This window comes from Balaenoptera physalus (genome assembly GCF_965194825.1).
Source record: "Balaenoptera physalus genome assembly, chromosome: 7".
In the NCBI taxonomy this organism is placed as follows: Eukaryota; Metazoa; Chordata; class Mammalia; order Artiodactyla; family Balaenopteridae; genus Balaenoptera; species Balaenoptera physalus.
Window position 1 is genome coordinate 14,112,420 of NC_138886.1, and position 24,822 is coordinate 14,137,241.

Below are 24,822 nucleotides of genomic sequence, written 5' to 3' on the forward strand. Positions count from 1 at the left end.
TGCTTTTTCTGTTTTCAAAATGACTTCTGAAATGCAGAAATCACTATCAAATAATGGAGTAATTGTGTGGGTCTGCGAATTCTTATGGCTATATTTCTTCCATTAAAAAAAAAAGTGAAGGAAATAAGAAATAACTTTCCTAGTTTAAGTTTGCCCTCCCAAGTTGTGGCTCTGGAAATATGATACTTTTATTTTTTTTACCATTAAGTTTTACTTCTGGCTTTTCAAATAAACTTTTAAATTTGATTTTGGTAAGACCAGCTATCAGAAAATATTTTTACACTTAGGCAATGCCCTTTTTGAGTATTAAGAATTTCTGTTCAAATATGAATTTCCTCTAAACATATTTTAGACTCGAAAAAACAAGGAATGTTTAGCATAATAGCCCAATGTTTTCAACAATGAAGCTATCTTCTTTTTTCCTCCAGAAAAGGAGCTTTGCTCATTGCATAGTGGTCTTTTACATGATGGTAGAAAGACAGAGGAACACTAAATGCAAATAGTCTTTTGCCAAAATGTCTGATTATTGAGTTTCTTTCACAAAAAGGAGAAACGATTTTTTTCATTACCTTTACAAACCATGAGCCAAACATGAAATTAAGGATTGTTAATAACTTTTCATGTTGTTTATTTTCCCATGTAAAAGCTTTTTCTGGTTAGAAAAACTTTTGCTAGCTGCCTTTTAATATTATTTTTAATATATTGGGAAAGCTTGCAATCAGCAATTTTCTAATTTCAGACTCTGTTTTAACTAGTAGTTTAAGTCTCTTCCTAAACTAAATTGCTTTTAGTTATTAAAAGAGGCAGAAGAAGAAAATTGATACATTTAATTATCTCCCTTTTTCTGTTTCTTGTTCTTTCCATGTCAGAATGCCAACATGTAAGCTGTCTGAGGAAGAAGGAAGGAGGAAAAGCAAGGCTTCTGAATAAATTAATTTCCCCTAATTAGAACTATACCTTTGTAGTTACTCTGTGACTGTTTGAATTAAAATTGATAACATTATATATAAAGGTATGCCATGCACATAATTTATACCTTGTAAATCTTAGGAAGAAAATAGACAATGTTTTTGATAATGTAAAACATGTCAAGACATTTGGCAATTTAGAAAAAAGTTAAATCAATTAGCTAGTTGGTACAAAAGCATATCAGTTCTTGCTGGCTTTGGTCCCACCTAATGTAGGATTTTGCTGATTCTTTCCCTTCTCAATTTTTAAATTTTCTTTCCAAAAACTGTTTCTACCATGTGTTCATAATGTGCTCTCTTTTCCTAGCCACATTTTTGCTCCAAACTAGTAATTACCCCATAAATTCTTGCCATTTTTCTAGGTTTGTTAACAGAATTTTAAAAGTAAATAATCTTGTCTGTTTTTGCCTAGTAGAGATTCTAACTCATTCTCTTTACAATTCACAGAAAAAATTAAAGATCTAGGACCATTGTCATCATCTTTGTATTTCTTTCATTTTTGAGTATTGATTATGTGCCAGACACTGTGCTAAGTACCCTGCATATGTGATCTTTAATCCTCACAAGGACTTTACAAAGTTTGGTATAATTATCTTCATTTTACAAATGAGAATACTGAGTCCAAGATAGAATAAGAACTTAGTCCCAGCTAGTTACTAGCAGAGCTGGAATTTGAACCAAGCTCTGTCTCCTCAGGCTATGAATTTTCCATAGACCCTGATACCTCCCTTCCTGTGTTCCACCCTTCCTACCCTAGTAAAATAATGGAAATTCTGAAGATTCTCCACCCACTCATCTTAAAACAGAACCTTTAAAATGATATTTTGGTTAGTACTTGTATGACATAAATATGTACAATATCTTGAGATGACACACCATTGAATTTCCTTTTGAAAAACGAGTAACTTCATGTCAGAAAATACATTCTTTGTTTACATTTTAAGAGAGAAATTTTCAAGTGTTTAAACCTTGTAATAGTTGTTCACACCTGTGAGTGTGATAAATTCTATAACTAAGCACTGACACCATAAGAAAATCTGATAATTCTGTCTGGGATAATTTAAGAATGTATAATATATGTTTAGTTATACTTAGTGTAGCTTAGTTCCACAATATTTGTGCTTCCTTTATAAATAATTCCATATTCTTCTTTCTGATATAATTATCCATACTTCATTAGTTCTTTACTAGCAACTAACTCATGTCTATAAAAAGTGATGCCAGATGAGGAAATTCCATCTTAAATTCTTTGCTAGTTGATCTCAGTAGTATAGATTTCTGACTTTTCAAAATCCAGCTCTGTGCCCTTATTCTCCACATATGAAGATGTGAGTCTTTGGTTCTTTAATTTTAAACCTATGGATAAGCACAAGTGGTCTGTTAACAGGCCTTTTTTTTCTTTTCTTTTTTTTAAAAATTTCATTGCATTTATATCATTGACCTTTGCTTCAAAAAGCATTCAACGGTCTTTAACAGAGGGAGACCATGAAAAGCGGTGTTGTAAAGGCTTTATTCTATAAAAGAAGTCACACAGGGAAAGCTTTATATTTGCTGAGTGATTTAATTCTTATACATGCAGAAATTGGCCATGGGCCATGAGTAACATGATGGAAAAGCACTACTAGTTGCAGGCTCACAACCAAACTTCCCCACTCCATTCTATATTTTTTTTAAAAGAGAGAAAAAACACCTCCTTTCTTGCTGTTTTAAAATCTACCCAGGAAAAGTGATGCATGGTATCTAGACTAGTCAACCACCTTAACAAGATTCATAAAGCCACTTTTTTTTTTTTTTTTAATGAAGAACTAAGGAGCATATTCTCCAGGGAGAAAGATGCCTGCTTAAATCAGTCTTCCGAGTGTCTAGAGCAGAACTATGAAGAGAAAGGTCACTTACAGGAATAGCAACTACTTTGGGAACACTGGCTATATTACGGTTATGAGATGTTATTAGGTGATTAGGTATTCCAAGGTAATACCTTTTTCTTATAGATGGTGGATTGGGCAGACACTGTCATTAAAAGTAACTGTTTATTCTTTTGTATACCAAATAACCTAATGTCTATAGAGAAATGGGGAGCAAGCATATTTTGATTAACATTTTTTCCAAAGCCTTGGAAATTGGCTAAGGCCAGTCTCCAAAAGGTACATTATATCGTTTATAATTTTCTGACAGTATAGTGAGACTTAAGTTGACTGATTCCTTCTTGTTGAGTCATAAGATAATCCTGAACTTCATATTTGACGAATACAGATTTACTTTGCTAGATCTTTAAATACCTTGGGGTATTCTGGTGTAAGACTGCGTATATGTATGCAGGTGGGCTTTTGGGGTTTTTTTTCAGTTGTTTTCTTTTTTGCAGTTACTTGAGAGACTTGGAAATGTACATTTCTGTTGCATTTTTAAAGAGAATAATCATCTTCTATAGTATGATCGATACAAACTTTAAGTTTTAACTAAACATCAAAATATCTGGGCTTGTGTCTCTGAGAACCTTGGATTTTGTTAGGCTGCAGTCTCTTCAAGCAGAAAGAACTCTCAGCTTTTGTTAAGGAAGACCTGAAACTTACTGGCAGTGAGAAAAGAGACTGGGATTTATTCTGGGTAAGGCAGAAACAGCTCACTGGGGTCAGAACCTAAATAAATGGTGAATTTTGGTGCTTGGAATCTACAGAATGAAGCTTGATACGCAGGTGGGTATCAGGTTATTTGGCAGTCAGATTTCCTGTACAAATACAGAGTTAAACTGAGGAAAGGGTCGGTAGCAGAGTGGGAAAGTCTGGCTTTGTATAAATAAACCTGCCTTTACTAGATGTGGACAGTAACTTTAACCCTCTGAATTCCCTCAGGAGTAAAATGAGGGTTGTGACTGCCACCTTGTAGAGTTATTTTGAGGATTAGAGAGAATATATATTTATTGACATCGACCCTCAATAAATGATGACATTGTTTTTATCATCATCATCATCACTCCTGCTTTCAGATGCTTCCATTTTACATTTTCTGTAAAGTTATTTGTAAGTCAAGAAATTACGTAACCAAGTATATTAGGCAGCTTTAAGATAGAAATACAGAGTTTGATAGGTGACTTCTCAGGATATAAGGCTTTAAGATATGTTAAGTATTTATTATTTACATAAGCCTGGCTTTCTTTCCTTTCTGGAATGGTTTTGAGTTATGCCTTAAAAATATACCATGTAGAACTGTTTTTCTACTCCTTTTTGGCATACCCTGGGATATTGCAAAGAACCATGGTAAGTGGGAGAGAGAAGTAAACTTCAACTCTAGCTGCTCAAAATAGTTTTTTAGGATAGAAAGCAGAAGCCTCATTATTTAGCCCAGGGCATGCTGATAAACAGAGAGGCACATCTCAAACTAAAAAAATAATTCTTAGGTTTGTATGCTACAAGTAGAATACACACAGCTGAAAATTGCTTTACTTCCATTCTGCAAAGTTCAACCCAAAGTTCCAATAACTCAAATTTAGAACTTCTATTTTTATTACAGAAATAGGAATATGGGAAGCAGTAGGGGATTACTTTAACTGACGTGTAAGAGCTGTGTAAGTATTAATAATTTTAGCTTAGTCTTCTGAACTAAAATGAACAACCCCATGGGGGCTCATTATTAGGAGCTCAGTCTCTAAAATAATTATATTGAAATGCAGTTCTACCTTATACTGTCTCCCATCCAATATGACTGGTGCCAAAATTTTACTGAGATGAAGTCTAAAAACTTGATGTCCAGAATGAGCATATAAAGAAAGGTTGAAAAAGAGAAAATACTTTAGCTGTTTTGAGAACTCTAGTAATTAGTATAGTCTTTCATCTTTCTTTTTCCCTTCCAGTGCTTAACTCTAAAACTCAATTTGTGTATTGAGCATTTATTTATCAAGCATATATTAAGTGCCTACAGCAAACCAGGAACTATACTAGAATCTGAGCATACCAAGATGGCTAAGATATGGTCCCTGAACTCAGCAAACTTACCGAGTAAGATGTATGACATGAAAATAGTTAGAGTACACTATTCCTAGGCTCGTGCTAAGTCTTGAAGATAACCTTTTAAAAAACTGCATGATATGGCCTTTGCCTAAGGTCTTTACCAATCTAACTAGAGAAACAAGAGTTACATATATGAAAGAATATAGAAAAGTCCATAATTAGGAATAAAATGTATGGTATAGAGTGTGTGATGTCAGGAGGCCAAAAGATCTCTGTCGACCAGTCAGGGAAGAGTTTCATGGGAAAAGATGAGCCTGAAAGCAGGAAAAATTTTGAGAGGTGAAGAAGAGGAAAAATATTCTAAGAGGGGTGACTATAGAGTAAATAACAAGAGAAAATTTGAAAGAAAATTTGACCGAAATTGGTGATATATTGGATTTGAGGGAGTGATTGGAAGAGCATGGGGTAGAGAGAGAAGAGGTGAAAATTACAATGAAGATGTAAGTTTCACTGATCAGAGAGAGATGATGTCACTGATATAATTGACACCTAAGAAAACAGGTTAATAGGAAGAGATGGGATACTAAATAAAATATTTTTCTTACTTTAGATTTTTAGTGTTCTTTTTGGGTTGATAATCTAGAATTTTTATATGGATTTAATTCAGAAACCAATAGAGGTCCCCATTATAGTCATATTTACTTAGTTGTGAATTCCAGTTAATTATCAGAAATATTTTAATAAAGCATTGACCTAATGTAGAAAATCATGTTGAGTTTCCAGCACATTCATTAAGGTCCTGGCCTTCATATTCTTCAGCCAAAAGCTAGATTGCATGAGGGCTGGGTGGTGTTTCTTCTTCAGATTGGGCAGTGTGGGTGCTGAGGGAACTGTGGAATGATTCAGGAATGAGATGTAGCAGCAGTGCCAGTTCTATGCCCCAGTGCTTTTAGTAAATAAAGATTTTGAAGGACCAGGGACTTGTACTCTCCATGGTTCCTTTATCATCTATGATAAACTACCCAAGTGCAGAGGATTAAATTGTCAAAAATGATTAGTGTTAGTACTATGTTAATTGAATTAATATAGTCATGAAGCTGCTCAACTTCCAATTCAAAATAAAAATCACTCAGTACATCTAGTGAACACAATCTAGTTGAAACTATTTCTACATTAAGATCATCTATGATGGGATGTTAGGCAACAAAACTTTCAAACTTATTTACTTTTGTTCATTGTCTTTGCTTTTATTTGCAGTTCTGGGAAATGTCAGTGCAAAGTGGGTGTCACCGGCTCTTCATGTGATAGATGCCAAGATGGATATTATGACTTTAATAAGAATGGCTGCTTGCCCTGCCAATGCAATAATCGGTCTGCCAGTTGTGATGCCCTCACAGGTACACACTTTCCTTACCTTTTTATATAATTAGTGCACTGTTCTTTTCACTTTGAAGTCCTTCCTCTATGAGTTGATTCTCCCAAATAGTTTGTAAGGGTCTTTCTCTTCTAAGTAGGCTGTAATAGGTCATAGCAAGCCAAACTCCTGCTACAACAACTTAAAAAAGATATATAAATTTCAAAAATCATATTGGTTGGAGATCCATGGAAGAAAGGAAAACTATATGCACTAAAATTCCAGACAGGGTATTCCTAAGTAAGCTGATGATCAACCAGCCTTTTTCCTTTCAAGGGACATTGCTGATTCTGGGCACAGACTAAGGAGCAGGCTTGGTCCAAGTAAAAGAATTCTTCTTGAGGAAAGAGATACAAGAAGAGCTTCTGGCAGTCATTTGGGGCTCACGTGATGAATTGGAAACTAGAGGAGCCCTAAACACAAGGCCAATTTTCCCACAGGACATAAGCTGACTGTGCAGGAGATGGAAGGCTGTTCCAAAAGGTAGAAAGAAATTTCTCAGTCTTGTGGTGCTTAGGAGACAAAAATCTCTTTAGAAAGAGAGGACCTGCTACAACATACAACCATCTCTCTCTCAAGACCTTGCCAGATTCAAAGGTGTGTGGAGTGGGACTTAGGCTCACATTACTTAAGGGAAGTACTAATCTGTTGCAGTCTTTCAGAGCTGAGGAGACACATGCCTGCTAGGTTTTCAGTCAAAAGCCTTAGAGGGTCATGACCAAGAAGTAGTAATGAACCGTAGGTGAACTGATTCATACTAAAATTGCAGTCCATCCTCAATCTATCTCAATTTTTGATTGAATTGAGGTGATCCTCTCATTGTATCTGTCTAACAGAGGAAAGGGGAATCATCTGTGGTTCTTTATACATTGTGTCTGGCAATCAAAACACTAGACAATGCTCAGGTAGGAAAATGTGACCAATAATAAAGAGAAAAACAATGGAAGCAGACTCACAGATGACCCAAGTGTTAGAGGTAGCATAAAATGACTTTAAAATAACTAAAATTAATATTTTAAGAAAATAGAGGAAAAAACAGACAAAATAGGTGAAAAGAGGCAAAATTTCAAGAGATTTGGAATCTATAAAAAATAATCAAAAGAATAATCTAGAACTGAAAAATATGTCTGAAATTAATACCTCATTGCATGGACTTAACAGCAGTATACAGTATATACTGTGAAGACAAGGTTATATACCATTGTATACAGTGAAGACAAGGTTAGTAGATTTAAATACAGCTCAATTTGAAATATCCACACTGCAGCATGGAGGAAAAGAATGCAATGTAAAGAACAGAGCAGGAAAGACATGTGGGAAATAGCCAAAAGGTCTCACATAAATGTACCTGAAGGCTCAGAAAGAAAGGGGAGAGATATTGGGACAGAAGCAAATATCTAAAGAGATAATGTCCAAGAGTTTTCCAAATTAATGAAAGACGTCAACCCACAGATTCAAACAGCTCAGCAAACCGTAGGCAGTATAAAAGCAAAGAAAACCACATCTAGGCAAACTTAGTTAAACTGTTTAAAACTAAAGACAATTAACTTTTCTGCTCTTCAGTTTTCCTGAGTGTAAGGATTAGAGATACTTCCTTGGAAATCTTTTTTTCCCCAACAAAAAAAATCAGAACATACTAGTCTGACAAGTACAAGTGTTTTTATGAGACCAAGGTAGCAGAATATTTGAAAAGAAAGTACCCTGGAAAAATGTGTTGAAATCTTATTCTTCATTCTAATCCTGTAGTCTGTGGTGAAACAAATTGATTTAGAAGAAATTGTGTTTTTTTTTTTTCAATTATGTGATCTGGTCCCTGCCTACTTGCCAGTTCTATTTTGTGCTATTCTTTTTCTTTACTCTTTGTGATCCAGTCATACTGGCTTCTACTCCTAACACGTGTTATGTTCCCCTGTCCCAAGATTCTCATACATGATCTTTCCTCTGCCTAGAATGGTCTTTCTAATATACCTGTACCCCCACCCCTGGCCGCTTTGCCTTATTAAACCATATCCTTCCTTCAGGCCTTCAGTTAAAAGTGACTTCATTAGAAAGCAGTTCATGCTCCAGGCTAAATGATAATTCCCAATTACACACTCTCATATACACTTGTATCTTTTTCATAGCACATATCACAGTTTGTAATTATATATTTATTTGTGATTATGAGTCATATATGGTTTATTCACTACATTGTAAGTTTCATACCAGTTTTGTTCACCATTTTATACAATATTTAGCAAAGATATTTGCACATAGTAAGTGTTTGCTACATTTTTGTTGAATAAATGAACAAATGAATGGAGAAACTTACAGAGCAAAGATGAGTTTCAATCCTACAGAACGACAGAAATGCTTCATCATGCTGAGTTGATTTAAACTGCTCCCTAGGTCGTTTATGGTACCAGGAAGCAGTCTACATTGCTGGTTCTCATTTCTAATTTTCCTTGCAGCAGCGAGGTAGCTTTCTTTAGTGTCACATAAATCCCAACCTGTTTTTGCTCAGGAGATAATTTAAGGCAAAAGAAATCCTTTTCATGGTTATGATTTCTAAAGCAGCTAGTAATAAGAAATAAATGGTTTCTCTGTTTGGAAATATAATAGAAGTGGAATCTAATGTGAAAGAGTGCAAACACTTAATATAAAACTGCCAGCTTAATATAAAATCAGTCTTTCCTTTTGTCTCAAATTTTGAAAAGATTTTTTTTTCAACAGTGTTGTGATACGGTTGCCCTCTGGTGGCCACTTACTGTGTTTTTGCAGTTCTTATTTCCCCCACCCGCCTAGTCTTTATCTATACCTTGTGTTTTAGATTGAAGTAGATTTTTAAAGTAACCTTTTCATGATACAATATATTGAGAAAAATATTTTGGAAAGCAATATGTCTTAAAAATATTTCCCTGATCCAGTAATTCTGTTTCCAGGAATCAATTCTTAGGAAATAATTTGAAATTCATAAAAAGCTTTATGTTCAAAGATGCTCACCACAGTGGCAGTTATAATTCTAAAAAATAAGACAACTCTATTTCTAACAGCGGGGAATGAAGCAAATTATGTTATCTAGGCAATACATGATAAGAGCACAGAAAGTGAAATCTTGACTTACCTTGTACAAATTACTTAGCCTTGTTTTTTCACTTAGAAATTTGGGATTATAACAGTAACTGCCTAATGGGATGTTGTGAAGATTCAATGCAATATGTTTATACAGTGCCTGGCTAATTACAAGCAGTCAATAAATGGCAACTATTGTTATGTTGCCATGAAAATGTTTTAAAGAATGAAATATAACGACATGAGAGAGTGAAAGAAGCAGGGTATACAACGACATGTGCCATATGTTTAGACTATTTAAAAAGCAAAACCCAAACTTCTCTATATAAGGAGAGATGCAAGGAGAAGTATTCAAAATCTTAATAACAGCTTTCTTTGGGTGATTTTTATCTTGTTTCTATTCTCCTGTATTTTTCTAGATTTTCTTTATTGAACACAGACTTCCCTTAAAATGGAGGTGGGAGGGACTGTCATTTTTAAGCTAAAACTTTATGTTCACATAGAGTACTTCTTTTTAAGAATTTAAGGCGACTTTGTGTATTCATAGTGTCTCATGGTGAGTACCTTGACTGGTCAGTAGCTTGACTGAGTTGACCACTCCTTCATCCTTCATTCCTCAGTGACTTTCTTCACTTTAAGATATCACACTTTCCTGTTTTTTTTTTTTTTTTCCCTCCTCAGTCAGCTCTGCTAGATCTTCTTCTTTTCACCTATAAGCACTGGAGTGCCTCAGAGGTTTGTTTGTCTTGACACATTTGTCTTCTGCATTTATACTCTCCCTAAATGATCTCATTCAGTCCCTTGGATTTAATTTAAATGCCATCTACAAATGAGCTAATTACCAGATTTACATTTCTCCCTTGATCTCTACACTCAAAGGTCTAACAGTGCACTTGACATCTTCATTTGAATGCTCTAAGTCAGGGATCCCCAACCCCCGGGCCGTGGACCGGTACCAGTCCGCCGCCTGTTAGGAACCAGGCCGCACAGCAGGAGGTGAGCGGCGGACGAGCAAGTGAAGCTTCGTCTGCCGCTCCCCATCGCTCCCCATCGCTCACATTACCGCCTGAACCATCCCCCCACCCCCCCCACCCCCGTCCATGGCAAAACTGTCTTCCATGAAACCAGTCCCTGGTGCCAAAAGGTTGGGGACCGCTGCTCTAAGTGGCAAGGTAGCCTTAACACATCCAAAACAACTTCTCATTTTACTATATAAGCTAAGCCCGCTTTACTCCTAGTGTTCTAGTGTCCTTCATTTTGGTGACTGGCACCATAGGAGTCACATTTGCTTCTTTTCCTTACTGCAGATCCAGTCCGTCAGCAAGTTCTGTCAGCCTGACATTCAACATGACCTTCTTTGCTATCATCCTTGTCTAAGCAGCTGTCATCTCTCTGAACTACTTTGACATGCTCTCATCTGACCATTCTGCCTTCTCTCTTGTCCTCTCATCCTCTGAACCCCACCCCACCACAGTCCATTCTCACATAACAACCAGTGTGATCTTTTAAAAATGTAAAACCAAATCATGTCGTTCCCATGCTCAGACCCTCCAAAGTCTTCCTATCCCTCTTGGAATAAAATTCAAACTTCCTTCCATGACTACATTTTTTTGGCCTCTGCCTTTCTCTCTGACCTTATCTTCTGTTACCCTCTCCCTTGTTTGCTTAGGCTGGCCTTCTTTCTGTTTAACAGGTTGAAGTTTGTCTTCTGTTGCATAGAGAAGATTAGGCATTTCTTTTTATAACAAAGTACCTTGCTGCATTTCTGACAGGTTTATATGTGAATTAGAGGTAATGAAATAAATAAGGAAAAGGCTTTTTACAGGTGGCGATTTATGCTTTCAAAGCTTTGTCACTGAATTTGGTTGGAAAAGAACCCTACATTCTTTTCTTTGACCAGTTATTTTCTTGGTTACCACCACCAGATTTTTTTGATGCTTAGCCAAGGAGCATGAGATCATCTTCAGGAAACACTTATTCTTTTTTTTGGATTTGCTCCTTTGGCCATCTTTCAGCAAAGAAAATGTGAATTTTAAGGCAGTATTGTTATATTTGGGAGGTTCCAGGCAGAGCATAATGAACAAAGTTACACTTCACCTAATTTTTATATGTCATTTATCATAAAAGAAAGATTCTTAAATTTCAGATTTTAAAGGGAACTTAGATCTCATCTAGTTCAGCTTTCCTAGTTTGTAGATGAGGAATTTGAAGCATTATATCCTATGGAATATTTACATATACCCTCTGAAATGTTTACATTACATTAAATCATTGGGCAAGGAATTATTATCCCATTTTACATATTAAAAAAGTGAAACTCAGAGAAGCTATTTGCTGAAGGTCACATAGCTGTAAGAGGTTCAGCTGAGAATGGAACTCATATCTGACATGAAATACATACCATTTTTCTTATGTTATGTTGCCTCCCAAAGAGGAGTTGTAAGCTGTTAGAAAAGCAAATTCATATTATTAGTTCCTGCTCTATATGGACTTTAAAAGTTATGATCTTTATTTTTATTGTAAAAATCAATCTTCAATTTTGTACATGAAATGTTTTAAAATTGCTTGAGTTTTTGAAATATTTTACAATATACATGTGATACATTTTACAATGTATTAATTTTGTAATCAGAAAAAAATTAAGATAGTAAAAATAAAAGTGATAAGTTCATAATAGAGACAATTTAAAAATTAGAGGGGAATAAAACACTTAAAGGACTGTTGCCCCTCACAACTATTGTTAGCATTCTGGTGTATTTATGTCTTACCGTCTTTAATTTATTAATTTTCTTTTTCTATAGCTGTGTTCCAGATGCATGCTATTTTTAAAGCAATGTAGAGTGATGAGTTTTTAAAAACTGATGAGTTTTATTGTTATACTTGTTTCCTCCTTTACTTTTCAGATAACATATTTACCATGTAGGCTTATTTTTTCTTATTGATTTCTCATTGTGGCTTGTCGCGTAAAACAAATTGAAATAAGAAATTCTTCTGGAAAAAAATATTAAATATTCTAATATAAATGGTTTAGGAGAGTGAAGCTGTATTGTGATAAGCACAACAACAAACGTTTGAAGGTCTTACCTAGAATAGTAGAAAGCCCCAAAATAATAAGCATGTAGGTCCAGTAACATTGTAGGAGCAAAGTATTAAAAGTATATATATATATATATATACTGTTTTTTAATAAGACCTTTTCTTGCCACATTGCAAATGGCGTGTTATTGGAATGCATCCTTATTCTGTTTCAGAACTATTAATTTTTGAGATATTTTTATATTAAAGTTTAGGACATTATCAGAAATTTTTCTTGAAAATTATTTCCATTGGACATTTTTAATAGGGGGAGAGCAGGTAGACAGATTTTACACATAAAGCAGGTTTTGACTTTTCCAACCTGCAGAACACTTTGACATTTATTTTATTTTTAGAGCCCAAATCTACAGTTTCCTAGTATGTATTTTTCAGCTATTTTTATTGTCACAATGGTACATAGCTAAAGAGGGATCAGGATATAAGAAGATCTGCGAAGAAATCAGTACCTTAAGTGTTTATCAACGTATGAGGATATACTACTTTGTTACATATATGAAATACATCATTAACACTATCAGGCCTTAAAAAATTCTATAATTAAAAGTGATATTTACATGCAAATTTGATTTAATTCAGAGTTAAGTGTTCATATAATAAACTTAAAAAAAATGTCTTTCTGAATAAGTTCATGAAGTTTCAAGGAACTTTGCTGTAATCACATAAGAATTGAGATTTGAGATGTATGTTAATAATTTCCATTCTTTTGGTTTTTCAAATCTTGTTCCAGTTGTCAGACCATTTTATTCCACAGCCTCATTCTCGCTCCCCTTTTTTGTAAATATTTCACTAGTAAGGAAAAGAAATCAAATAAAATTACTTATGATACTTTCGCACTGAACTATATTTAGCTTATCATGTAAAAATTTCATTGTCTTCCTAGATTTCTTTGTCGAGTTTACTCACTTATTTCTGTAATAGTAGTTCTGAGTGTCCCCTTGAATCTTTGTGGAATGTAGATTACACTACACATTTTTGTTTCCTGTTTGCAGATGTTATGCTGCTTCAGTGCCTGTAGAATGTCCTTACTAGTAGGGAACCAAAGGAGTATCATTAAGGAACACATAACTTTGCTTGCCTCCTTCCTTTTCATTTTCTTTATTAATTGTTTTCATTTTTATTTTGAATTTTTAAATATAAAACCATATGGAGAGGGACTTCCCTGGTGGTCCAGTGGTTAAGACTTTGCCTTCCAATGCAGGGGGTGTGGGTTTGATCCCTGGTTGGGGAGCTAAGATCTCATATGGCTTGGGGCCAGGAAACCAAAAACATAAAAAACAGAAGCAATATTTTAACAAATTCAATAAAGACTTTAAAAATGGTCCACATCAAAAAAAAAATCTTAGAAAAATATGGAGAATAATATAACAAAGAATTAATAAATATTAACACTTTGGTATTTTGCTTAATATTAATACATATTTATAGTTACATATTTGAAATAGAAAATTTCAAATAGAGTTGGAATTCTTCCTTTGTTTTCTTCCCTGCTCTCGTTTTTCTCCCTCCCTCTACAGAGACAAACAGAGCATATAACTTGCCTGTACCCTTTCAGTCTGGATTTAGTTTTTACTGCATATGTATGTATCCATCTGCCTAGAGTATTATGTATCCATTTGCTTAGTATTGTTTAGTGTGGTTTTTAAAATTTTTATTTCAATCAATCAATTTTTACAAAATAAGTAAGCACTCTCCTTCTTTATGTATCATTCTACAATTTGCTTTTTTCAACCAACGTTGTTTTTAGGATTTATGTGTGTTCATACATATGGTGTAGTTCACTAATTTAACTACAGTATCCCAACTATTAAAATAATACAATTTATCTATTCTTTTAATAGGTCTTTAGGTTGTTTTTATTTTTTCTTTGCAAATTGTTGGCCTGCTTTTGGTATGTAGTCAATCAATCAACAAGGGCTTATTGCGACTCTAGTCATGTACCTAGCCTTTCCCTAAAGAGTTTACAATCTAGTAGGGGACACAGAACTGATAGGCCTGTTTAGTATAGAAATAAGATGGGGTAGAAACTGAACTCTGTGCAATCTCTGGTGGATAACTTTTTCTGGTTAACTCTTAAGTTTTTTTGGTTGCAGGTATGATCTATTTAAAGTTACTGTGCTTTCAGAGTAAATCTTTAACTTCTTGAAATGATTTGCTTCTTTTAGGTGCTTGTTTAAATTGCCAGAATAATAGCAGAGGGGATCATTGTGAAGAATGCAAAGAAGGATTTTATCAGAGTCCTGATGCCACTAAAGAATGTCTTCGCTGCCCTTGTTCAGCAGTGACATCTACAGGCAGTTGTATCATAAGTAAGGCCTTTCCCTAAATCTTCATTTTTAGAGGAAAAATCAGTGAATCAATTATCACTAGGTAGAAAGTGTGTTGATAAAGTTCTAGATGCTGTAGGTGAAAGGGAGTTATAAAAACAGTATAGGTTTTCCTTTCTAGGAATTTGCAGTCAAATCCAAATACATATGTGAAATGAGACATGAGGGAGGGATGAGGAAGTTTTTGTTAAAACTGTATTTTGGGGCTTCCCTGGTGGCGCAGTGGTTGAGAATCTGCCTGCTAATGCAGGGGACACGGGTTCGAGCCCTGGTCTGGGAAGATCCCACATGCCGCGGAGCAACTAGGCCCGTGAGCCACAATTACTGAGCCTGCGCGTCTGGAGCCTGTGCTCCGCAACAAGAGAGGCCGCGATAGTGAGAGGCCCGCGCACTGCGATGAAGAGTGGCCCCCACTTGCCGCAACTAGAGAAAGCCCTCACAGAAACGAAGACCCAACACAGCCAAAAAAAAAAAAAAAAAAAAGCACTAGGCTTCTACTTTAAAACAAACAAACAAAAACTGTATTTTGTTCCATCTGACATGACTGAAGAGGAAGGAATAAAAAAATTTTGAGTGCCTATCCATCTCAGTTACTCAGATTCTTTATGTAGGCACACTTCTTTCCTTCTCTACCTAAATAGATTTTCTGGGTGGCCCTATCATTCTCACAACAAACTGGACAATTAATAAATAAGGTGTAAATTATTAGTTTGAATTCCATGTGTTTCTTAAGTTTGAGAGGAGATAGTAGGCAGGGTGTGTAAACTGTTCTGGTGGGGGGACTAGTATTAGTTTGGCATTTTCAATTGTAGCTTGAAATTTTACTAAATTATTTTGATGTTCTCTCTCTTTCAGAACTGGGTGAATTGAAACCTGAATGTGTCCGGTGTAAAGATGGTTACATGGGCCAGAACTGCAATGAATGTGACAATGGCTATTACAATTCTGACAGCATCTGTATGGAGTGCCAGTGTCATGGCCACGTGGACCCAGTTAAAACTCCAAAGATTTGTAAGCCTGAGAGTGGTGAGTGCATCAACTGCCTCCATAACACCACTGGGTTTTGGTGTGAGAACTGCCTAGAAGGTTATGTTCAAGACCTCGAGGGAAATTGCATCAAGAAAGGTAAAACTTCACCTAAGGTTGTAAATTTAATATTTAAACCTAGCAGTGAAAATTTCAGGACAGCTACTTTTAGCTTTGTAAAAGCTTCCAATCCTACCAGAGAAGTTTTCTGGAAATAGATTTTGATAGATATTTGCCTAAAGAGATTTCCTTCTATTCCTGTTGCTCTCCTGAGACTCCAGAGTCAACTCTAGAAATCTGAGGACCAAGACAAAGTCATTGCAGTGTTCTCACATTTTCTCTTCATCTATTTTTTAAAAAATATTTTTAAAGTCCTGTCATTTCTTTTATCCTTTGCTTCCTGTATTCTCATCACTTCCAGTGATCATCAGAGGTCTTTTTAAGTAGAAACCTATATCTGGTTAGAAGTTCCAGCTGAGAAACAAGGGTTTATTCTAACTTCTGTCCTAACTTTGGGCTTAAGTTTTCCCAGGTGTGATGGAGGAAATAGTAAAAATATTCCTCAATTTTTAAAATAAAAAGTTATTCATATGGCAAAATGTTTCTTACAGGGAAGTTCAGTAAGGGTTTAGATAAAAATTAATGATTAGAAATTTAGGCTGAATTAGGGATATTCAGGCTTTATTAGGTCATAGAGATTAGGCCATGCTCTTCTATAAACCATTCTTTGATATTCTGACAGATGCTGAATACTGGGCTGATAGGCAGTTGGTCTGTGGCAAGGGTTATCCTTCTGCCATTTTCTTGATATCCTTATTCTGCTGTTATCAAGGCTAAAAAGCTCAGATTGAACCCTATCATTAGCCTGGAGGTCCTGTCACTCAATTCTCTTTCCCACTGGAGGCATACCTTGTCCATACTTAGCTGACAGGGCTGTGATGATTTTTCTTATTAGTTATTAGGAAATGTAAAACATGCCTCTTTTTAGGATAGATTGATGTGTCTGACTGTAGTGATGAATTGTAATGATAATAGTAATCATTTTGTTGAGTGCCTACTATGTGCCAAGCACTGTAAACATTAAATGTGATAATGTTATATAGTACCTTATCTAATTTAATCCTTCCCAAGAACTCTGCAAAGTAGATATCATTATTCCCATTTTATTGGTGAGGAACCTCAGTTTTAAAAAGATTAACTGACTTGGGCTTCCCTGGTGGCGCAGTGGTTGAGAGTCTGCCTGCCGGTGCGGGGGTCGCGGGTTCGGGCCCTGGTCTGGGAGGATCCCACATGCCGCGGAGCGGCTGGGCCCGTGAGCCACAATTACTGAGCCTGCGCGTCTGGAGCCTGTGCTCGGCAATGAGAGGCCGGGATAGTGAGAGGCCCGCGCACCGCGATGAAGAGTGGCCCCCGCTTGCCGCAGCTAGGGAAAGCCCTCGCACAGAAACGAAGACCCAACACAGCCATACATACATACATACATACATAAATAAAAAGAATGTAAGCAGACAAGAATAGCATTAAAAAAAAAAAAAAAGATTAACTGACTTATTTATTGCCACACAGTTCTACTTGATTCCAAAGCTTTTGGTATTTCTACTGAGCTATGCTGCATTAAAAGTACAAAGTATAGTACCTTAGTTATAAAATAGCTATAATCTACATAAAGGAAGAATCACTACGCTTGCAATGGCTGTTTTCTGTCTTGGCTCATATCAACTTTGGATATTTAAATTGTGTTTTTCAGAAGTAACTAGAAATACAATTTTTCCTATTTTGTTTTTGCCTCCATTGAAGAGAATTTTACCTTTATGAAATGCCATCAGACATGTTGAACTTATCTTAGTTCAAATGATTATTATCTAAATCACTTTTAACCAAGTGATTTAGAAGTCTCTAGTGACATATTTACTACCTTTTCAGGAATTTGTATGAATCTATTCAAGAGTACAGAAGGTTGGAAAACTCCAACATTAGAATTTTCCCAAAGATTTTAGCATAGATATTATACATTTTGGATAACAGCCGTGGATGTAATAATCTAGCTTTCTAGACCCTGATTCTTTTCATGATATTTCTTAAAAAGTTATTTTTAACTTGCATTACCTTAAAGCAGAGTATCATGTCAACATCCCATATCAATTTCCACTCCCATGTGTATTTCTTTTATGGTTTCTTAAAACAAGATGTTTTGTCTTTTACATTTCATTCTCTGTTTTTATTTTCAGAAGTTATTGTTCCAACACCTGAAGGTTCTACCATTTGGGTTTCCAATGCCTCTTTGACCACATCAGTGCCCACCCCTGTTATAAATAGTACATTTACCCCTACAACCCTGCAGACTATCTTTTCAGTAAGCTCTGCTGAAAATAGCACATCAGCTTTAGCTGACGTATCATGGACCCAGTTTAACATCATCATTTTGACAGTCATCATCATCGTGGTGGTGCTGCTGATGGGTTTTGTGGGGGCCGTATATATGTACCGGGAGTACCAAAACCGGAAACTCAACGCCCCCTTTTGGACCATTGAGCTAAAAGAAGACAATATCAGTTTCAGCAGCTACCATGACAGCATTCCCAATGCAGATGTGTCAGGATTGTTGGAAGATGATGGCAATGAAGTGGCTCCCAATGGGCAACTGACCCTGACGACACCAATACATAACTATAAAGCCTAAGGAGCTAGAGCTGTTCTCCAGGATTGTGAGACCACAGTGCTTACTAAAACAGCGTCCGCCCCTGGGCCAAACAAAGCCTGGGCAGAGTCACTGCGATGAGAAAGCAAAGGCATATAGTGCATCTGAAATTTTCAGGTACAAATTTATAATGTACTTAGCCTATTACTCTTAGATTTCCCATGAAGATCTGAAGCAGTCACTGACAATAAGGACTTGAAGTAAAGTATATTTTTGTACCAAACCACATGGGAGTATAGAAAGGCGGAACCGCATAGTGCAGCCCAAATCCACTTTGACCTCCAAATAGACTCCTGGGGAAGTGTTTATCAGACCAGCGGAAACAGGATGATGGATGTGGAGGGGGAAAGGACTACCAGAAGACTTCATCTCCATTCCTGAAACACATTTTTTTAAAGGAGGGGTCAGGGGTGATATTCATTGAGGAAAAGCTGATGTTGGGGCTGTATCACAATAAACAACCTTGATTATTTCCAGAATAGGGGCAGAAAAGTCCCAAGAAGATCTTTAGAAGGGTTTGATTTTTCCTTCCAGAATTCTTGCTCAATGATAAGATTAAAGCACAGGATAAGCTTCTAATGGTAGAGAGAGGAAGGCAACATCTGGGAGCAGGAAGCTGACGGTCCTCCTTAGGGTCTCAGTGTAAATGATAAGTTGTCTAAAAATAAGAATATTCCTGCCTCTGGAGAAATAAGGTGTATATAGTTGATGTAGAATATCTGGTCAGCATTGTATTTGTATCTATTTGTAAAAAAAATCATGTCATATTTTATCATCTAGAATTTATTTGTACAGCAGTTAATGGAGTTGTAAAAAGAAAATACGGGCTTAAAAGACTGTAACATAGATGGCAGTATTGCTAGAGCTGGGACTGTGGTGAGCACCAGTCGTTTTCAGTCCCTCTTGGGACACTGTTGAAATTTATAAGAGGTTGGGTGTTTCTAATTTTTCTTTCCCTTTTTCAATCTAAAAGTAGAGTTCTATGGTCTTGGCTTCCTATAGATTCAAGCAGTAGATTTTGAAGACAGTGTTTGTTAAGCTGGGACACAGGCTGCACTCTCCAAACTACTCACCTAATTAGACATTAGCCTCTATATATTTTACATAGATTAATGTAGAGCATATCCTCATTAAAGAATTTTTTTTAATGTAAAACATAGTCTTCCAAAGGAATTAGAAATATTTTAGTTCCAAAAGAAAAGCCATCATATTACTTGGGATCCCCTGTGAAATATCATGCCTGTGAAACATTTATATTCTCCCCCCACCCCAAAATACTTCCTACATTTGAACGTAGCCTGTCACTCACATGCCATGAGGTGTGTACCATCTCTCTGCAGTGCTACAGTTCTTGTATCTTCTTCTTGTCTGGTTAGAGGGTAGCTCTGTAGTTGAGTGGGTATAGTTAGTCCTTGCTTTTAGACGCAGTTTTTTCTTAGAGGCCCTCTCTACCTTTGCTCTCATCTAATTATGATATTGACAGATTGTAGATTAAGCAAGCCAGGAAAAGCAGCCAGAAGTCAAATATAGATATTTATTAGGAAGGAGAGCAAACTGTCAAGTGGTTAGAAAAAAAAAACAAAGATTAGACCTAGGAAATCCAAGTTGATACCTTTGCCTAACTTCCCCAGAGAAATGCCTGGAATTCGGTCATCCCTCTGTAGTTGTTCTCAGGGTTTGGAGACGATGCTCTGGAGGATGCACAGGCAGGTAACCTGCTTCTATTAACCTTAGGTGCTCCGAATATTTGGCCATTGTTCGTGAAAGTAGAGATTACATTACATTAAAATTAGTTACTATCTCTGTAGCCCTTTGCAGTGTGCAAAGCATCTTTCTATATGTGTGTCCTTTGTTCCTCAACATAGGCCCCTGAGGAAGTAATTGTTGTTCCCATTTTATAGGTGAGGTTAAATGTCTTGTTCAAAGCTATATAATATGTCATTATTAGGCTTGGAATCAGGACTCCTAACTCTGAAGCACATGTTCTTTCAACCATATGCTTGTGCAGAAACTGCCCAGCCATGAACACAAGAAGGCTGGGAGGAAGAGTCCCATCTGTGAACGTTTCTAATTTTTCTAAGTACAAGGTACAATCCAGGGCCATACAGCCATGAAGGACTTTGTGGAAAGAACACAGGAGGATTACTCGCTGAAGCCAGTATTGGTGATAAGAAAATAAAAATACCAGTTTGTGCTTCATTAAAGTGAACTAATCCTTCCAAGCAGGGAAAGAAAACCTGATTTCCCCAGCAGCTGCCACATATGCGTGTATAGACTGTGCAGTGCGTAGTTCCAAGGAATTGTGTAAAGTGACATACCTGCCTTTCCCCCAGATTACTACCCCCTCAAGCCAGGGATTGAGGATGGTGAGAAATAAGCGTTTGTTAAACAGAAGTTAACCGAACAGAGAAAGAAAGAGTTTGTTGGGGTCTAAGAGCCAAAGCCAAATAGTCCGGATTCTGGCCATGTAGAGATTCCATGAAACACACTTTAAAAGATATTGCAAAAACTGAATCACAAAGAACGTTTACCTTTAAATATTTATGAACAGCTCCTAGGTCATGTTCTCAATTTGTCCTGATGGAAAAAATTAAGGTCTTAAAATCTGTTTTAAATAATATTCTTTAGTGTCCCATGCTTCTGCTGGTGGAAATAAATTTGCTCTAAAATGAAATCAATCATGAAGTGATCTACAACCAAAATCAGACTAGGAAACCAGTATGGAATACATTGCACAATAGTCATTTCTCTAAAGGCATGATCTCCGTGAACTATGGCGTTTAGCACCAGGATCCCATACGTCCTTTAGAAAGACTAATATTGGAAGAATTTTTGTCTAAGGATTAGGAATGTGTTTATTTTCAAATGACATAAGACTAGTATGAATCTTATTGATGAATGACAGATACTGCTATTAAGTGATACTTTTATCTTCATTAATTCGTTTTAGTAAGCCCTTCCGCATTTCTGACAGATGCCCTCGGTAGTGTTGTTAAGTATGTCTGTCCTCCCTTACTTTCCCCTCCCTCCCTCCCTCCCTCCCTCCATCCTCTACCTCCCAGAGGTCTCTTCTAATGGAATTTCTCCAGTTATAGAGAAAAATGATAATAAAAACTAAACCTCATTTGTACTAAGGTCCTATGGACCTACTGTGTTACTCTTAGGGATACCTGAATTTTAAGAGAGGAGAACAGAGCAGATGTGGAATGGGAGGAGAGAGATTTGGGGGGAGAGGATTTGTGGAAGCATCAAATTATATGTCTACTCTCTAGCCCCAATATTCCCAGAAAATTGGCCACTAAAGCAATACTCACTGACCCACTAGTTCATTTTGGTCAGCTGAGTGCCTTGAGGACACTTAGTCCTTCTTGTGCTATTTTGGAGCCAGAGAGCTGAAGCAACAGTACTTCTTCCTGACAGCCTCTGTTTGGACTGGGTTATTAAATCATTCACCTTGGTCGTGTATTTTCTGTAGCACATATGGTGAACATAGCACCACTTATAATGAACATTCCCTGGTTCTTGTATTTTGAGGTATGTGGGAAGGAGTTGAATTTATATATGTCAAGGAAAGCTCTCTGACAGAAATGTCAGAGAAGTAAAAAGCAACCCAATGTAATCTGTTAGAGCAAAGAAGGCATTTCTGGCCTCATCCACGAAGAAGCTTTGGTCTATTATGATCATCTTGATAGGAATTTGGAAGCTAAAATGAGTTTGGTGTGTGCAGGGGAGTAACAGAAGGTTAATGCAAGTTTTCCCTTCAGCCCCGAGCCAGTGATTATGCCAAGGGGAGAAGCAGGAAGAACACACTGATTCAGCGGAAGAAGTCAAATGACGTCACATGGACTAGAACAGTTCTGGATCATCACAATGTCAGTGGATGAATGATGCTTTTTCAAAGGCCATTGGGAACCTTTCTTACTTATCATGCATACGCAGTAACTGAACCAGCAGCCCTAGAACGTGAGCCCGGGCTTTAGGTCTGCACTAGTCCAAGAGCTAACTGATTTACAGTGACGTTTTCATGCTAGGCACAAGCACTCTGTACTACGTTAAATTTAAGCCCAAGCAATTGGGGAGTGTTTCTGAAACATTAAACTTGTATTTATGTCACTAAAATTCTAACACAAATTTTAAAAACATGTCTCATGCGTATGCTGTACTAGGCTTCATGATGCATTTCTAAATTTGTGTATGATTTGAAAATATGAAAGAATTTATACAAGAGTGTTATTTAAAATTATTAAAAAATAAATGTATATAATTTGTACCTATTGTAGATTTGTTGTTTTACTTTTTTATGTGGTCAGAGTTTTTGGAAGTCTTTTAATATACGTCACAGATTACTTATTTTCAAACCACTTCGTGAAAGTCTTTGAACCCTTCATTTACTGACCATGCTTTGTGTTTTAAGAAGTTCCTTTAAAGAATGTTTTCCACTTAGGAAAAGAAATGCCACACGAAGAAGATTCCCCCCTCTCAGAACAAAACAAAACACCCTGAGAAAAAAGCATATATTAACATATATTCTTGTTTGTGCTTTTACTTGACTCCAATGAGATCCATTGGGTTTTCCATGAAAATATTACAGAAAAAACTTGCTCCTTTTGGATTTCTTTTTCATGCATGTAAAAAATGTCCTTTCTTTAGAATATGAAGGGAACCATGTTCTATGTGTCTGTTAGATAACCTGTAATGAGAATACATCGTTTTACTCTTTTGAGGTACCCTTGGAGATCCTCTATTTTGACAAAGCTCAAAGGATGCCATCTAGAGATCCAAGGGGTACCCTGAAAAAGAAGAAAAAATAAGTCAGGCCTTTGTCCTGAGAGCTTTATAAACTTCAGTTGGTTTATTCAGCTTCAGCTGGTTGATATTTGAACTTTAAAATCCTGTTTTTGGGGCTTCCCTGGTGGCGCAGTGATTGAGAGTCCGCCTGCCAATGCAGGGGACACGGGTTCGGTCCCTGGTCTGGGAAGATCCCACATGCCGCGGAGCAACTAAGCCCGTGTGCCACAACTACTGAGCCTGCGCTCTAGAGCCCACGAGCCACAACTACCGAGCCCATGTGCCACAACTAACTGAGCCTGTGCTCTAGAGCCCATGCTCCACAACAAGAGAAGCCACCTCAGGGAGAAGCCCGCGCACCGCAACAAAGAGTAGCCCCCGCTCTCCGCAACTAGAGGAAGCCTGCGCAGAGCAACGAAGACCCAATGCAGCCAAAAATAAATAAATAAAATAAATAAATTTAAAAAAGAAGAATACACATGTTGTGTGTTGAACACTGAACTTCAGACAGTTGCAGAGAAAACAGGCAAAATGTTTTCTTTGTATGTAATATGAGTAGGTTTGGGTAATAAAGGAAGTGTTTGGGAGGAGATCTTCTTTTGTGGTTTCCTTTGTGTTGTCAGACCAGTTGCTAAAGTCCTGTAATGTCAATAGGTTTTTCTTAATCTCTGCTCCAAATAAGGAAGAGTCTTCGCCCTTCCTTATGCTCACTACCATTCTAACCCAACTGTATAAACTCATGTATAATTTCCTGTATATGCCAGGTTATATGATGTCTTTCTCCCTTTGCTGGTACTGTTTCTTCTATCTATAACATCCTTGAGAATGTTTATTCATTCTTTGCAAACCCTTGATAAAAGAAGGTTGATAAGTCCTTAATTTATATCTCCATTTGCCTAATGAAGACCTCTCTTATTGCACATATTTTATTACAAATACTTGTTATATTATGTCTTCCTCAGTAGACTGCATTCCTTGAAGCCAGGAGCATTTCCTCTTCTGTCTCTTGTATCTGGCACAGTGCTGGCATGTTATGGGTACTCAGTAAATGGTGGTTTAAAACAAAAAGTGTTTGACAGATACAACAGTTGGTCTGTGAACTTATTTGGTGAGGTATTATAAGAAATTTTATATTCAGTGGGTAAGACAATGTTTCTTATTTAATAGAGATGTCAGCATACAGGGTTCAGAGGGTCTGAGAAACTCTTGAGATTGTATGCTTACTTGTGAATATAAACAATTTGTGTGTGGTTTTTTTTCCTGGAGAAAAGGTCCATACCCTTAATCACAGTATCTAAAGGATCTATGATCCCGAAAGGATTAACAGCTATTGGGATGGGGATTACTTTATGTATTTCAGCAATAATCCCCTCTCCCACTGAATGTAAATTGGTACAGCCTTGATTCAAGAAATCCACTTCTGGAATCTCTCATAAGGAAATGACCTAAAAAGCAGAGACTTCTGTGGCAAAAAAAATTTTTTTTTCCCCCAGAGTCGTGTATAAAGTTCAAA

At 36.5% G+C, this 24,822-nt stretch overlaps 1 protein-coding gene across 3 annotated transcripts in view; it reads left to right on the plus strand.

Annotated features, from left to right (window-relative positions):
• Nucleotides 1-22,796, plus strand: part of MEGF9 (multiple EGF like domains 9) — an 84,312-nt gene extending 61,516 nt beyond the window's left edge. Inside the window, exons 3-7 of one of the 3 annotated variants that reach the window (XR_014265992.1) lie at nt 6,170-6,309; nt 14,636-14,779; nt 15,653-15,922; nt 18,052-18,638; nt 22,286-22,796. Coding sequence is in view for 2 of the 3 variants with exons in the window: in XM_082470436.1 (XP_082326562.1) it covers nt 6,170-6,309; nt 14,636-14,779; nt 15,653-15,922; nt 18,052-18,503 (1,006 nt within the window). In the remaining variant the exon portion in view is untranslated. Of the gene's footprint in view, nt 1-6,169; nt 6,310-14,635; nt 14,780-15,652; nt 15,923-18,051 lie in introns of all 3 variants that reach the window. The other 2 variants (XM_082470436.1, XM_082470437.1) reach the window with 2 other exon arrangements.
• The last annotated feature ends 2,026 nt before the right edge of the window (nt 22,797-24,822 follow it).